Source organism: Hakea prostrata, chromosome 5 (assembly GCF_041222555.1).
Source record: "Hakea prostrata isolate BN-2017 chromosome 5, UWA_Hpros_2, whole genome shotgun sequence".
In the NCBI taxonomy this organism is placed as follows: domain Eukaryota; kingdom Viridiplantae; phylum Streptophyta; class Magnoliopsida; order Proteales; family Proteaceae; genus Hakea; species Hakea prostrata.
This window is the reverse complement of record NC_142604.1, coordinates 54,188,764-54,205,875: the sequence shown is the minus strand read 5'-3', so window position 1 is coordinate 54,205,875 and position 17,112 is coordinate 54,188,764. Positions and strand designations below refer to the sequence as shown.

The window sequence follows — 17,112 nt, the reverse complement described above, 5'->3', positions numbered from 1 at the left end:
TGTCTTAAAATTAAGAATTCAGAAGATGATACTGCATGCCTTCATTTATAAAAACCATAGTGGATTCCAAATGAACCCTTATTTTCAAACATCACTCACTAACTTCGTGGGCCGGAAAAAAAAAAGAAAAGAAAAGAAAAGGAGAACGGCACATGAGAACTTGACTAAAGGTGAAAGGATGCTTGGCTCTCTGTATATTTTGAAGTGGCTATCACCGGGAAGGGTCAATGGTCTTCAATGTTTCACTCAAAGCTAAAGGCAAGTCTGCAAAAGGAACAAAATCTCTGATGATCGATCGACTGCTGAGTGCTTGAAGAAGTAGACCAATTGGGAGATGAAGAAGGCGAAAGTCACCACTCACCACAGTTTTATTTATCTCGTGATCATCATTGGTTCGAACTAAGAGCCGAAAGCGCAAATGTATCAGCTCCTAAGCCCTTTATAAATTGATATCTGGGTTTGTCAAATTGGGAAGTTGGTCATATAGGCTGGTTTTGAGCGTTTCTTGTCAATGGCTCGGTTGCTATTCGTCGAGTTTACATGAACTGCATTTGTTGGTTTTTTTTTTTTTTTTTAATTGTCTTCCTGTTCTTCAGTTTAGGGTTATTCTCGCACCTGCAACATAAATAGATCGCGATTTACTTTAGATGATTGTGGTTTCTTTTGAGTCGTTTTAAGGAATCTAATGTAGAGAATCGACTAAAAGTGTTCTATTTTTGGTTGCATATCCGGAATTACTAGTGAGAAATTAGATAGATTAGGAAAAGGTTCTAGATTCAAAGACAAAATCAGATAGAAGGAACTGAGTCAACTCAACGATTCAGTGCAAAATATATTACGTGATCTTCAGTTTCAAACTTTGAGTTATATCAGAGTTTTTTTCATCTTTAGTTTCTCTCTTTGAGTTCTATTCAATCATTTCTTTCCTTATTGAGATTCAGGGGACAGAAAACAAAGATTGATCTTTTTTCATTTTTAGTTTCTCTCTTTGAGTTTTATTCAATCACTTTTTTCTCTTGTTGAGATTCAAGAGAGGAAAACAAAGGTAAATAAATAAGTAAACCATTTTCTTCCAAAGGGGAAAAAAAAAAAAAAAAGATTTCTTTTTTGGTAAAAAAAAAAGGGATTTGAGATGAATTTTTTTTACAATAATTAACTAAGAGTAATATTGTAATTTGACAAAAAGGTAAATAAGTAAAGAGATAAATGCAGGTGTATTTTGGAGATTTAAAAAAAATACAATAAAAAAATACCACAGTAATTGTAGAAAAATTTAGAAGGATTGAGGTTATTTTGGAGATTTAAAAAAAATACAAAAATACCACAGTAATTGTAGAAAAATTTAGAAGAATTGGATTATTAATTTCAACAAACATAAAGGATAAGATAGTAATTACGTTATAGTATAGAGTGATAAGAGTAATTATTCCTAAATAAATCAATTATACAATTGATTAATGGAATGAAACAAAAGGATAATAACTTGGTCATCATAAAATGTTAACGGAAAAGGAGATGCAATAGTTCAATATTTTGGGAGCACCAGAATGTGAAACAGTGTAAGAATAAATGGATAGCAAGTCTAAGGGAGGAAAAAAAAAAAAAAAAAATTTCATTTACATATATAAATTTTGAGAGTAGGGTTTAAGTCCAACATTTTTTCTAGATATCATCTCTTAAAATTAAAAATAGTATGATAAATCATTTGTATACAATAATCATTTGTTAGCTAGTCATCCTCTCTCAATTAGTTAACAATGCAATAAATATAAATAGAAGAAAAAAATGGGATATTAAAAAACAAACAGAACACAATCACATTGATGAAATGATATCTTATGGGAAGTAGAAACATGCAATGTACAAGAGCCAGTCAATTTCTCTAAACCAGCATAAAAAGTAGGGTTACATAGAAAAAACTGCAAACCTTAGCGATCAATTTTGGGGGCCTTGTTATCGACAGTTTTCCAAACTGGTATTTTCTCTGTATTCAAAACAAAGAAAGTTGTTGCCAAAGCATCCACAAAGCAATTCTCGTCGTGCTGGCTCTGTTCAAAGAACACAGTGACTAGAGCATTCTTTCTGAAAGTACCTGAGACTTCCGTTATTTTTCCAATAAAACAGAAATTTTTGAAGGTGAAAGCACAATCGTGACCCAAACCTTCATTTACAATCCTACTGGTGGCCTTGGATGTAAGCTCACGTCCTTCTCCATTAGGTAATGAAACTTCTCCTTCTTCAATTATCATTCCATGTTCATTTGAATCAAACTGCACCAACTTAAAAGGCTCAGACATGATTTGATCCTTGTCAAGGTAGCCAATTGAATTGTAAAAGACGTGGCGAGGTTTGCAGGAATTCTTAGCAGTAAAATGAAACTTGAGATATTTCCCGTTCTTGTTCACGAATGTTCGATTCATCCTACGAAGGAACTCAAAGAAGTTGTTTTGATCACCTAATACCCGAGAAGGAGGAAATTGGGCTTCTTTTAGATTTCGTGTCATTGATTCAGCCAGGGTATTGGCTAATTCAGCCTTGGTATTTTCCAACTTTGCCTTGGTACTGACCAGTTCATCCTTGGTATTCGCAAAGTAAGCCTTGGTATTGTTTAAGCAGCACTGTAACTCATTAAGCATGTCATCCTTCGTCGCCACTTCATTCACTGCTTGTGGCTTTGGCAATGGCACAGTCTGAAAACCATAGGAATCCAATGGAAACACCCTTTCTAGAATGAAGGTTTCATATTGACATTCAAGCAATTCACCATCATTGTCGCGTTTTTGAACACGTACGATAGCTTTTCCTTGACGATTCACTCGAAGGTTCTTAGAACGCAAGAACCTCTTGAAATCATCACTCTTTGGCCCATTGTAGATAACATCTTTGCTTAGGGTCAATTCTAATGATTCCGAAGAAAGATCTACCGTGAAGACTTCTAACTTTGAGTTCACAAAAAATTTATCACTCTCCGACCAACTCATTTCCTATTCAAAAATAAACACAGTCAATCAACCACAAAGCTATGGCGATTGAGATGCTAAAACAATGCTCAAACAATATAAAAGTATGTACTTTGATGTGAAATGGCTGTAGATTGTTTCTAGCACAGTTGTGGAAGCCTCTTATATAGAAGTAGTAAGTCCAAAGAGGTTTCGGGCTTGATTTCCCCTCCCTCCACAACTTCCTCTCCTCTCCCCACCCCCTTTTTTTTATTATTTTTGGATCATTAACACTTGTGTTCAATCCTTTGGCCCAATTATTTTCACGGGTTCATATTGACACCAACTAGCAGCTACTGTCTCATGGGATTATGTCTCAAAATTGAATGTAACTTGTGGATGATTAGAAGGTTGAATTTAGATCTCCCCAACCATGCAAGCCATGCCCCTATCCTCTGACCCTCAAAGTTGGGTTGACATAGGCCTGCCGGCCGTGTACCATAGGCACGCCATATGTGAGGGTGGGGGAGATGAGATAAAGGGCTGCCTGGGTGGAGAGGGTTTGAACACACATAGACACCTGCACATATGCAAGGCGATTAATGATAAGTGCTATAATTAGACTAGGAATTGCGAAAGCTGATCATTTCATTTCATCAGTAAAACACAAGCGCATATAGAAGCACGCACAGACAGAGCTAAGAATCTCATAAGAACATAAGAGAAGGATAAACATCCAAGAGAGGGAATTTAAGATAGATCATGGGAAGAAGCAGGGGTTGGCCCCCAGACACCAAGGTGAAAGATGGTTCCTAAACCATGGCAAAGGCCACAACAAAAGGCCAACTCTCACTTTCATGGCTCTTGCTCCATCAATGGCTCAGTTTATATATACAACTGCATATCACACTATAGAACAAGCATTTCCAGAAATAGAAAATGGTGAATTGTTTATAATGTCTTTCGAACTTATGTTTCATGCATCTTACCGATGCTTGATAGGTGAGTCATGTAATCAAGTATGAATATAAAATAAAACACTGTAGTAATCAAAGAGAATCATTATTACCTTGATGGTACAAGAGAACCCAAGTCAGATGGAAAGAAAATGCACTGCAACGACAGTGGGCACTTGGTTATTGGAGTTTTGTAGAGTTGGGAGAGCGGTTCTGTGAGAGATCTAAGAGAGAATAAAGGAGGTCAGAATAAATAAATAGAAGTTAAGGTTCTGTATTTGTTTTTTTTTTTCGCTTTTATATAGCAAGCTTGGAACGGGATTCTGAACTTATTTCAGCAGTTTGCATGGAAGCTTAGGTTTTCTTTTTCCCCATCTCTTAGAACACGCATGGAAAGGGATTCGGAACTGGTTTGGGCGGTTTGGAACATTCTGTTTCTCCCTTTTATAACACACTTGGAGTGGGATTCGAAACTTCAACTTCTTTCAGATGGGTTCCAGTTTGGCTTCTTTGGTAATTCTTGGTGCTCCAAGGATGGGATATCTTCTTAGACGTTAAGAGATGAGAGATGAGATCCGACTGTAATTTTCACATGTAAGAATATCTTGATTTATAAGTGTTACTTCTCTCAGTTATATATACCATACTTCATTGGAGGTACTTGCAAAATTTTCAAATATATCTGATGAATGGTCTTGAGGAAATATTTCTCCACTCTTTCTTGATCAAGTCTTCCAATGTATTAAGTTATTCTTCCTCAGTTTCAACAACTACTTCAAGCTCCTCCTCATCAAATGATACAAGCTTAGGTTCATCATCTCTTAGTTTTCATGACTCGACTGAGCTACATATATAGTATGCTTGATGGGCAGGCCTCAAGGAATTAATTGAACTTATAAGATGTAAAGAATGGATGAAGGGGATGAAGGATTCAACTTTCAGTCCTCGTATTTGTGGCAAAAAATAAAACAAAACCATTACCCCGGAGAATGAAAAACCCTTTCTTGGCCATGCCTTGGATTAATGTCACATTATAAGAACATTCAGAACAAGATTTGAAAGAAAAATTTTGTAGGATTAATGTAGATTCTACAAAAGTAAGGAAAACGCAGAGTTTGTAGAACTCTTTCTATTTTTTCCACAGAATTTATTCAAAATGGTTAAATTTTTTAAGGTATAGGGTGGGAAAAGTAGGTGTCACATTGGTAGGCAATTAAGCTCTTTAACTTAAAAAAGCTTGTCTATTCGTTATTCCACCCTATTTAACTAAATTCAACTTTTGAGACTTTTATTGAAAACATTATACTTTTCTTCACCTCTTTCTGTTTATCCTATTTATTTTATCAGACAAACAATTTCTAATATCTTATCTTGCTGTTTGAAATTCCACTTTAAGTCAATGAATGGATTTAGTTTGGTTTCACGATCAACATAACACATACATCCACAACTATTTAACTTTAGGATTTATTTTTAGATGTATGCCCTTCTTCTTTTCTTTTTCTTTTTTTTTTTTTTTTTTTTTTTTTTTTTTTTTTTTTTTTTTTTTTTTTTTTTGTTTTTTTTTTGTTTTTTACCAAACACAACAAAGAAATTCATTCAGAGAAACAAGTCTGGGATCCGAAAATCCTCCCAGCAGAATAGAGTACAAAGGATCAAGACCTCTTGGTACATGGTGAGATTATGAATTTTTTGTGTGCCAAACCTTGGTGAGGATTACTATTGCAACTCAAACATAATTTGAGTGACATGGAAAACCTTGAAAGTTTCAACTACCTAAAAAGGAACAACTTTGTCTAGAAGAATGAGCAAGTTGTGTTATCCCTTTCTTTTTATTTTCTGCCCTTGGTGGATTGTGCTTGAAGTTCACACATATAAGAATGTACAGCAAAAAATTCTATATAAATTGGGAGGAAATAAATTAAATAAAAAAAACTTAAGGAATTTGAATGTGGCATTATATATCCTAATTATTTTTAAGTGTCTTTTTAACATTTTCTTCAGTTATATATGTAAGCAGATTTGATAAGAATAAATATATTATTTTCCATTTAAAACTAATAGTATTAGGCCCTAGTGACATTTGTAATAAAAAAATTAAGGAAGAAGGGGGAGAGGGTGTAAACATAATAGTTTACAAACTCAGGTCAATATATACGTGATTAATGTATAGAACTAATTTTCACATAAAAGAAAGTGAGAAGTTGATATTGCTAAACGTATTAAAAAAAAATTAATAATACAAGAATACAACCACTAAAATCACTTTAAGATACACAACCAATCTTCTTAAAACAATAGTGCAATCAGTGGATTCAAACCATCCTCAAAGTCTTAGGGTTAAGCAGGAATAGATTAAAAACTATATAGAATAAACTTCCGAGCTACCTTACCAATCTCTAACTGGTATTTCCTCTGTATTTAAAACAAAGAAAATGTTGGACACTTTAAACATGAAAATTGATTTTTTTTTTTTGGTAAAATTGATTTCATGTTTGTATGAATGATACTTTTAATTTAATAGAAAACAATAGACACGTTTGTACTTCTATAGCTAATAGGAGTCAACTTAATATTTTGATTTCTTTTGGAATGACATCAATATTAGGGTTAATTCATGGCAGTGGTTGATAATTTTCTTTTTAATTAAGGGTATTTTTCAAATATTGGACATCTGTCATTAAATTGGGTCAAATACTTTATGAAATAGGTGGAGTATTAGAAATTGTAGCAAAAAAAGCTATTTCATTAGCTACATCCAAAATGACTGGCCAAACTTTTTTTTTTTGGTTGTAAAAGATGAACCCAATTTGTTAGTGGGATAGGGATGTGGAACCAAAAGAAAGAATTTTTTGTAGTATTAATGTACAACAAAAGTAAGCAAAGATCATAATATGCAGATTCTACAAATTTATTCTATGTTTTCCCCAAAATTCCATTCAAAATATTGGAATTTCCAGTATAGGAAAAGTAGATGTCATGTTAGCAGACAAACTCTTTAACTTAAGAAAGTTTATCTATTTACCATTTTTTGGCAATACCCTATTTATATCATCAAACAAACAATTTCTAATATGATGAGAGCAGATCCTACTATTTGAAATTCTAAGTCAATGATTGGTTTTAGTTTGGGTTCCATGGTTAACACAACACATACAAGTACAACTCTTTACTTTTAGAATTTATTTGTAAATATAAGCCATCTAGGCCTTGTTGAGATTTTAGTATGAAGTGGTGGCTACTAGGGTTTTGGTTGAATTTCTAGAAATATTCCTACTTCTTTGTAGATGATGTGAGCTTACTTTTTTCACAAATACCCTCACTGGTGAACGACTATAGATGATGAATTTAATGCCCTACTAAAGAATGAAACATGGTCTCTTGTCCCTCCTCTTCCTCAGACTAATGTTATTGGTTGCAAGTGGGTGTTTCGAATTAAAAGGAAGGGTGATGGTTCAATTGAACGATACAAAGCCTGCTTGGTGGCTAAGGGGTTCAATCAACAAGAAGGTCTTGACTACGATAAAACTTTTAGTCCTATTGTCAAACCCACTACTATTCGACTTGTTCTATCTCTTGTTATCTCCCATTCTTGTCCTATTCACCAACTAGACATCCAAAATGCATTTTTACATGGCTTTCTTAATGAAACAGTCTACATGAAATAACCACCAGGGTTTGCTGATTCTCTTCATCCTGATTATGTTGGTCGTCTTCACAGATCTTTAAATGTTCTCAAATAGGCCCCTCTTGCTTTGTTTGATCGCATTAGTTCCTTCTTATTAGAATTTGGTTTTGTTGGATTTAAAATTGACACTTCTTTTTTCATTTATCATGGTATTTCTGGTACACTTTATATCTTAATCTATGTAGATGACATCATTGCTACTGGAAGTTCTGAGTTGTTATTTTCTAAATTTATGATTGTTATTGCCTCTGTGTTTGCTATCAAAGATTTTGGTCCCTTATATTATTTTCTTGGAATGTCTGTGTCTCCATTCTCTAATGGTTTGCATCGTTGTCAACAACAATACATTACTGATCTTGTTCATAGAGCTAACATGAGTGATTGCAACCCTGTTACCAACTCTCTTTCTCCTTATACCCAGTTGGGCAAATTTTCGGGGGAGCTAATGGCCGATCCTACATTATATAGAAGTATTATGGGGGCTCTATAGTATGCTACTATGACTTGCCTTGACATACAGTTTGCAGTCAACAAGGTGTGTCAGTTTATGCAAAGTCCGACTCTTGATCACTAGTCTACTGTCAAAAGGATTATGCATACTTAAAGGGTACCATATCTCATGGAATTATTATCAACAAATCCTCTAATATGACATTAACAGCCTATTCTGATGCTGATTGGGCTGGTTGTCCTGACTATCTTAAGTCTACCAGTGGTTATGTTGTCTTCTTAGGGGCCAAAATTGTATCTAGGAGTTCTCGAAAACAATCCACTGTCGCTCGCTCTAGTATGGAGTCTGAATATCGAGCTCTTGCTAATGTTATTGCTGAGCTCACTTGGCTACAATCTCTCTTCCACGAGTTTCATGTTTTTCTAAGTGATGCTCTAGTCCTTTGGTGTGATAATATTGGTGCAATCTACCTCACTGCAAATCCTATTTTTCATGCTCGTACCAAACATATGAAAATTGACTTCCACTTTGTTCATGATAAGGTTGTCAAAGAAGATTTTCAGGTTCGTTTCTTATCTACCAAGGATCAAACTGGCTGACATCTTCACCAGAGCCGTTCTCTACTACACGTTTCAGCACCTTGCTGGCCAACCTCAAGATCACTTCACCTCCCTTGAGTTTGCAGGGGTGTATTAGGGATATTTTTGGAAATTCAACCAAAACCCTAGACACCACTCCATTTCAAGCTTATGCGGCTAGGTTGCTTCTAAGAGTTCCATAGTTGATCAAACACTAGCCACTACACTCAAGAAAGTCTCTACAATTGGAACTCACAAGAACTTTAACCAATCAAAAGAATAGTTTGATATAGATTACAATTTCTACAAAACCCTAGTCAATATTTTATGTAATCTAAAACACTTATCTTCATGTAAATCAAAATACTGTAACTTAGAGAATCTAGAAGATCACAACTACAGAAGTTCAAGAACACTAATGAACAAGGGCTCTATCTCTAAATAAGGAAGCCATGTACACAACTTTCAATATAGTGGAAAATATATGAAACTTTCCCGTGGACGTAGGTTGAATTCAACCGAACCATATAAACTTGGTCTCTCTCTCTCTCTCTCTCTCTCTCTCTCTCTCTCTCTCTCTCTCTCTCTCTCTCTCTCTCTCTCTCTCTCTTAATTCCACGATTTTAGCACAAACAGGTTATCTACCTTTGTCCTTGGGGATGTTTAGGTTAGCATTATTTTTAGTGAGTTTTAACAAAATGATATTGAGAGGAACTGTCACGTGCCCCAGTTGGATGTCCACAATATGGGCCCCACCAAGCCTTAAAAACTGGGGTTGTAACAGTTATAGAACCCTTTCTTCCTCCTATAATCCCATTCTTCCTCCATGAACATCTTCTGCAACCACATCCCCCAAGACATGATTGATCATACAATACACTACCAGGACATATGTTCTTGCTAAGGTAGCCTAGCTACTCTATTCTGCTATGCTAGTCAATTTGGGCCTATAAAGACAGATCTTGCTGCAACACAGACAAGCTCAAACTCAAGGCCTGGAAAGGCCTATGCTGCACGCGTGATGCTTCTTCTTATTACTTGTTTTGATTTTTTTTTTGGGTGTACTACCGGTGCATGAAATCCTTAGAGGGTATCTCTATAAATTTGTCGGGCTTTTTTTGCTTGTATGGATTGGTAATCACAATTATAAAATTTCCATTCTCTTAAGTTTTTTTACTCTTTGACATATACTTGGTAATCTTGGGGGATGAGAAACACAATGGAAGTGTTGATTTATTGATATGTCAACGCAAAAGTAAACAACAATGAGAGAGAGAGACAAAAATGCCCCATTACAGAAATTTTGGAGCCTTGGACTTATCGGTATAAGTCCATGATGTTACTTTCTCTGTTTTCAAAACAAAGGAAGTGGTTGCGAGAGCATCAACGTAACAGTCCTGGCCATGTTGGTTTTGTTCAAAGAACACACTGACCAGAGCGTTCTTGCGGAAAGTACCAGATGCTTTCGTGATCTTCCCCATAAAACAGAAGTCACCGAATACGAAAGCACATTCGTTGCCAAGAGCTTCATTCACAATCCAACTAGGATATTGCACCCCATAAGTTGCTGTAGAAGTAGAGAATTGAACTCGTCTCTGTAGCGTCTCCATTTTGGGTGTATTTACATCAAATTGCACCAACTTGAGAGGAGCCAAAATCCCACCATCCTTGTTATAGTATCGAACCAAATTGTCACGAAACACAGACTGAAACTTGCCTCCAGTAAACTCGAAGTTGAGATAATTCCCTTTCTCATTAACAAATGTTCGATTCATCCGACAAAAGAACTCGACGAAGTCCTTCCGATCTCCCAAGCATCGAGAAGGCGCAAACTGGATATCTTCCAGTTTTGAAGGCTCCTGCTCCTTTAGAAATATACTTGATCCATTAGCATTGATAAACCAAAACCTTTGTTCACCAGTAAGGTTTTGCTTTCCTGCTACTTTAAGTTTCACCATGATCTCATCTGGGAGATTCACATGAATTCTTGTCAAAACACCCTTGAACATTCCTATTGTAGGAATGTTAAAGTAACCATAGAAGATGGAGTTCCCATCGATGTTATCAATTGATTTTGCACCCACCTCCCTTTTCTTGAGCTCAACCACATCTGTTGCAGAATCCCGAAAGATAACTGGCAGGTCTTCTTCGTTCATCAGATGTAAATCCTTGATTATAACACTGCCATCAATGAAGAAATGAGAATCCACCAGAAAACTTCTTAAGGTACTTAGACTCTTGATGAAACGGGCTGGAGTGCTCGGACTGTTTTGTCCCATGCCAATATTTAAGCCAGTGCGTTTCTCAAATACACTTGCAATTGAGGCTAGCATCTCATGGCCAGCTACTAAGAAGGTTGCACCAAAATCTTTTTGAAGGATTAGATCATGTAACACCCTTAGCACAGATTCTGGATCTTCACTTGCAGGTGGTTCAAGACCCAAGTCAACAAACACTCTCTTCATTGATTTTGTGATTGCAGCAATCTTCAGTCGCAAATTTACAATATTCAAGTCCTGATCAATCTTTTGCATCATTAATTCATTAACTTCATTATTCTTCTTAGCCAATTTACCCTTGGTACTGTCAAGAAGGCTTTCCAATTCCTTCACCACTTGTGGCTTTGGCAATGGCACATTTTGGAAGCCAAAAGGGCCTAGCGGTACTATCATTTCTAGAGCATATGTGTCATACTGACATTCAACGAGTTCACCATCCCCATTATGCTTCTGGAAATGTACAATAACTTTTCCTTGACGATTTACTCGAAAATTCTTAGAACGCAAGAACCTCTTAAAATCATCACCCTTTGGCCCATCATAAACGATATCTTTGGCTTGTATCAATTCTAATGGTTTGGATAAGAGGTCTACCCTAAATACCTCCAACTTTGAGTTGACGAAAAAATTATCATTCAATGACCAACTCATTTAATTTCTGTTAAAAAAATAAGAATAACAGTCACAAAACAATGGGATAACAATCATTAAGGAATGAGATTGAAATGCTTAAAAAGTGATTTTTAGAAATTGAATCAGTATGGCTTGAAGTGAAGTATAGGAGATACTTATAACTGTCCTAGTTAGCCAACACTGAATGTAAGTTGTGAAAGTGATATTCCTAAATTGATGATCATGGTGACATTTGCGTGGTATTCATGCATCTTCCTCCAAGCTCAAAACATACTACAACAAGACATTACAGAAATATGGGTTTAAGTATATATATATATATATATATATATATATATATATATATATATATATATATATATATATATATATATATATATATATATATATATATATGAAATCTTGATTTACAATCAAATTTATTAAATATTTTACAATCTTGTATATAGCAAAGGAGATAGTCTCTATCTAGAATTTTATAAGCGTTGTCATATATATTATCATTTAGTCTTTTGTCATTTATTACTTTTCTAGTTTTTCCTCTAATTCGTTCAACAATGCATATTAATTATGAAAGCAACATTAGAATGTCTGGAGTTTGATTTTCTTATAGATTATATTTTATAAGTTTTTTCATATATATTATAAATCCTTTACTATCATTGGCTGTATATTTGGCATGTCCTGTATCTATTCTATGTATTGTGTTAATTATTTCTAATTTACATAATAATTTATCTATTTTCCAATGTTTTAATTGGATATAATTAATTATGCTACCTATTTTTTCTAAATTTCCTATAACTTGTTGGATATCTCTATTATTTTCTATACTATAATATAAGGATTCTTATGTTACTATATTTTCAAAATCATGTAAATTTATGTGCAAAAATCTTTTGGCCATGTGGGAGTGTTCCCACCTTCATGTGTTTTCACCCTCACCTAACAACTAGCCATGTTAGAGGGTGAAAACATGTGAAGGTGGGAACACTCTCACATGGCCAGTTTTTATCGCCACTAGTGACGTGCTTGAATTTGTACAAGAAGAACCAATAATCTACAAATGGTTTCTATCATGTATGCCATGCAAAGAAAATTATAGAACAGCCTAGGAAATGATAGAGGCACGACCGTAGGCATGCTCATGTCAAATCCTTCCTTTATAAAATTAATATATATATATATATATTTGTATATAATATATATAATATATATATATATATATATATATATATATATATATATATATATATATATATATATATATATATCAAATTAGGCTATAGATTTATATCATTACATTACTTGGGTTTTCTTTCAGGTTCCCAAAAAATTAAAAGGGTTGGGACAAAGCCCTTACCATAAGAGAGCTTTATTAATCAAGCTTGTATTTTTTTTTCACTAAAAGATCATTTTATAAAGAATAAGAGGAAAAAATTTCATGATTCAGATAATATATAAGACCTATCCTCAACTATAAAGAGGTAAGAGAAAGGAACAATCAACTGCTCACTAACACTATTAAAATATCAACCTAGGCAGACCCACTACATCCATGTGTAACTTCATTTGGACCATACTAGGCCACATTACACTATAGTTTGATACTCATTCTATAGCAACATAAGGTGCCCAAAAACTCTACTGCTATATTTGTTTCTCTATAACAGTGTGTAATCCTCCCTTTAATATCCACTAGATGTAATTGCCAGTATCCACTACTATTTCTTTAAAAATGATGGTGGGGGGGGGTATTCTTTTGGGATTTGAGTCATAACACCACTAGCCCACTTAACCCACAATTTAGTGACACTCCACTCCTTTGGCTATCTGTATTTTATCTATGTTACTTTTTCTTTGACAATGAGAACGGTTTGGAATAGCTGAGTCATGGCGGATAACAATTGGTACGAGATTAAAGATAAATAACCATGACTCCACAATTTAATCAATATTCCAATGCTAAATTTTTTGATAACAGTTTCAACTATCAAGATTTCTTGATTAAAAAGGTAAGAGAGAGAAAAAAAAAAAATCCGGATTTGATAGTTATCTGAAGGGGAGGAGAATTGGTGTAGGAAGAGCTAGTCTTTAATTTTTTACCAAACCTTTGGGACTTGTTCGATAACCCACCAAATATTTTTGCTTCAAGAGACACAAGAAGAAGTCTTGGATGTTTGTGAAAGTGGGAACACTTTTATAGTTTTTTGATAAAACTTGATTTTGGAATTGGACATTTTATCATAATAATTTGGAGATACAAAAGATGAAGAAAACAATCCCCTTTCATAACGACAGGGGCTAGGGTTTCAACGGAGATTGAGAAGATGAAGATAAATTGTCATAACCATAGATAGAAAATATGAAGAATCAAAGGATACCTATCATTATGATTGAAGAAGCAACAAGTGAAAGAATTACATTACAAGGTTCTTATTTTTTAAATGCCAAATTCAATGAATTCCCCTCTTTAAAATTATTTCATTTATATGCAATATGCTAACTTTTGCTTCAAGAAATCGTTATTGCGTCAAAAATACTCGAAGCAAAAAAAAAAAAAAAAAAAAAAAAAAAATCAATTTATTTTGCAAAATTTACCAGAAATAAAACAATTTTATCAATCAATTTTTAGCTAATTCTTTTTGTTTCTGGAAGCAAGAAAAGCAAAAAACTCTTGTTGTTGAGTAATCAAACATTTGCTTACTCATATTTTTTTTAAAATTTTCTTATTGAAATTTTACAAACATAATACAGCACAAAGTAAACATTAATTGTTTATAATCATTAACAGAATAACAGCACTGTGACTTCTGCCTGAGCGTGGCCTTAAAAATAAATATAGAACCCAAATTATCATTCCATGAAGATCTAACCATGTAAGTTTAGGATGAATACCTTAAAAGAAGCAAGCGAAATGGAACACAAATACACGGAGAGCAGTAGGCAACGCGAAGTATGACGGGAGGAGGTGCCCGGGGAGATGGCCTTGAGAGTTGTTATGTGGGGAGATAACAGAAGGGAAGGGTAGCAGAAGAAGAAGAAGAATGAAGCTTTAAGGGGTGGATTCTGTAACTCAAGGAGGGACGATTTTGCACCTTCCGTATTTGCTTTTATTGCATTCTTGGAAGAGGATTCGAAACTGGTTCAAGCAGTTTGGAAGATTCCAGTTTTATGTTTTATAACATGCTTGGAATGGGATACATGACTTGTTGGAGCAGTTTGGAACATTCGTTTTCCACTTTTACAATACGCTTGGGATTGGGATCGGATTCAGAGATGGTTTGAGAAGTTTCTGGGTCTTGGGTTTTTCTGGAACACGCTCGTAACGGGAGTCGATCGACACTGATTTGAGCGGTTTGCCCGGGGCTCGTCTTGATTGATACAAATTCAAACCGGATGAATCCGTGAAGTGCAGGGTGCAGTGGATATCACGGTGGCTGAAGGTGGAGGATCATGATTATCGATTATCGTTGCCGGAGATGGAGGCAGAAGGAGTTTCGTCAGCGGTGGTTGTGTGGATTTTTTTTTTTTTAAAACAATTAAAGAAGAAGTAAGGGTATAGTGGTCATTTCAAATAGAATTTTAAATTCGACCAATTGGTTGAAAGACCATTCGTTTCCAAGAGAAAAAAAAATGTAGAAAAAAGAAAGAGGAATTATATGATTAGCTATTTTTAGTTTTCTTTACAAAAAGTAATCATATAATATTTTTCTGCCTAAAAAATTAATAGTTCATTAACAAAATTAAATAAAAGTGACTTTGGATTTAGTATTCTAAACAAAATAGTGATTTATTTCTTTTTTTATTATTATTTTTTAACATTTTTCCATCTAATTTTTTTTTTCTTTCTGGGTACAGCTCTTAAAACTAACTGTTGTGGAGAGTAAAGGTCCCGAGTGACCCCCTGGGGAAAGATACACACACCTCTCGGGATGATGTATCCCTCCCTCCATAAAGGTCCCGAGTGACCCCCTCGGGAGAGATACACACCTCTCGGGATGATGTATCCCTCCCTCCATAAAGGTCCCGAGTGACCCCCTCGGGAGAGATACACACCTCTCGGGATGATGTATCCCTCCCTCCATAAAGGTCCCGAGTGACCCCCTCGGGAGAGATACACACCCCTCTCGGGTTGATGTATCTCTCCCTCCATAAAGGTCCCGAGTGACCCCCCTCGGTAGAGAAACACACCCCTCTTGGGCTGGTGTATCTCTTCCTTGGCAAGCCACGATCGAAGCAGGTCTCAGAAGACCCTCTTGACTAAGTCGAGGAGAGTTAGTTACGAATAAATACTCAGCATACCTGTTCCGAGAATTGGGGAGATGAGTCAACAAGATAACGGCTTTATCTGGTGCAACAAAGAAGGAGCCGTTATTCCAATACTCCACTCACTCTTCAACTGTCGATCCGGAACTCAAGGAAGCGCCGCCTCCAGGTAACCTCTATATAAACCCACCTCCTACATGGAGAAAGGTACGAGAACTTCATCTGATAAACTATTCATTACGTTCTTGAGAACTCTCTCAAGAACTCTTATTGTTGCCTAGGCTGACTTGGGCGTCGAGGCGGTTCCCCGGCCAAAACTTGGCCGGACCGTTCTTGCTTTCTTTATGTGTGCAGGCATCCCAGTTATTCCAGCTTGGCTGAAGAGCGTTTAAGGAGGTCATCTCAATATCCGACCCTCGAAGAAGTTCTAGACGCAACACTAACCATATCAACAACACATTAATGAACCATGAAAGTTATATAAAAAGTTGTCTAACATGTCAGTATGATTAATTTTAAGGGTAGAAATACCCAGAGAAATGAAATTCACTATTTTAATTAGTTTAGTAATCCCAAAGTCATTTTTAGATAGTTTTGTTAAATATAATATTAAGTGACTATTTTTGTAAAGGAAAAACTAAAAGTAACTGATTACATATTTTTTTTTCCAAAAAAAACAGCATACAAGGCTCACTAGTAGCGGGGGAGGGGAGTAAGAAAAGAAATGATCTTATAAAAAAATTAAAAATATAGATCTGAACGATAAATAAAATAATGTTTCTTTTAAATTCTTCACATGAGGGTGAAGGGATGGGAAGTTGTGCAATTGTCTTGCTATTATCCCACCTCAACAAAATAAACAAACCCAAATTCTAGAATTTTAGGGCCGGGGGGAGATTTGAGACTATTAGAAAAACAAGCTAAAAAGAGAGATTCAAGAAGAATTAATTTACAAAATAAGAAATTATTATTTGACAAACTCATGATAGAATTAACATACCTCTTCGAAGATAAATTCCAACCTTGTAGAGATGATAAAAATAAAAAGAAGATCTAGCTAACACCACTGGAGCAAAAGTGAAGGATGAGACTTGAAGATAAACACCACAATAAGAAACACGTTCAACACCAAGGATCTCACAAGCAATCGAGGTGCTCACCCCAGCTGACAGGTATACCATTACTTGGTATTTTGAGCTTCTGAAAATAATTCTTATCCATTTGTATGTGTGACCTTGAGATTTTTTTTTTTTTTTTTTCATATCTCTAGGGTGGAGATGACCAGCCATAAAGTCCACCTTAAGTGAGATGCTAGCCTA

At 35.1% G+C, this 17,112-nt stretch overlaps 2 protein-coding genes across 2 annotated transcripts; both read right to left on the bottom strand.

Annotated features, from left to right (window-relative positions):
* Window positions 1–1,843: 1,843 nt before the first annotated feature.
* On the bottom strand, window positions 1,844–4,122 carry LOC149016567 (uncharacterized). The gene is made up of 2 exons (XM_089157092.1): window positions 4,009–4,122; window positions 1,844–2,984 (listed from the first exon to the last, which is right to left on the bottom strand). The coding sequence occupies exon 2, from the start codon at window positions 2,979–2,981 to the stop codon at window positions 1,929–1,931; it is 1,053 nt and encodes a 350-aa protein (XP_089013218.1). The 5' UTR covers window positions 2,982–2,984; window positions 4,009–4,122; the 3' UTR covers window positions 1,844–1,928.
* A 5,700-nt stretch (window positions 4,123–9,822) lies between these two features.
* LOC149016566 (uncharacterized) lies at window positions 9,823–14,589 on the bottom strand. Its single transcript, XM_089156234.1, has 2 exons — window positions 14,423–14,589; window positions 9,823–11,549 (listed from the first exon to the last, which is right to left on the bottom strand). Exon 2 carries the CDS (start codon window positions 11,540–11,542, stop codon window positions 9,905–9,907), a length of 1,638 nt encoding a protein of 545 aa, XP_089012360.1. The 5' UTR covers window positions 11,543–11,549; window positions 14,423–14,589; the 3' UTR covers window positions 9,823–9,904.
* Window positions 14,590–17,112: the final 2,523 nt, after the last annotated feature.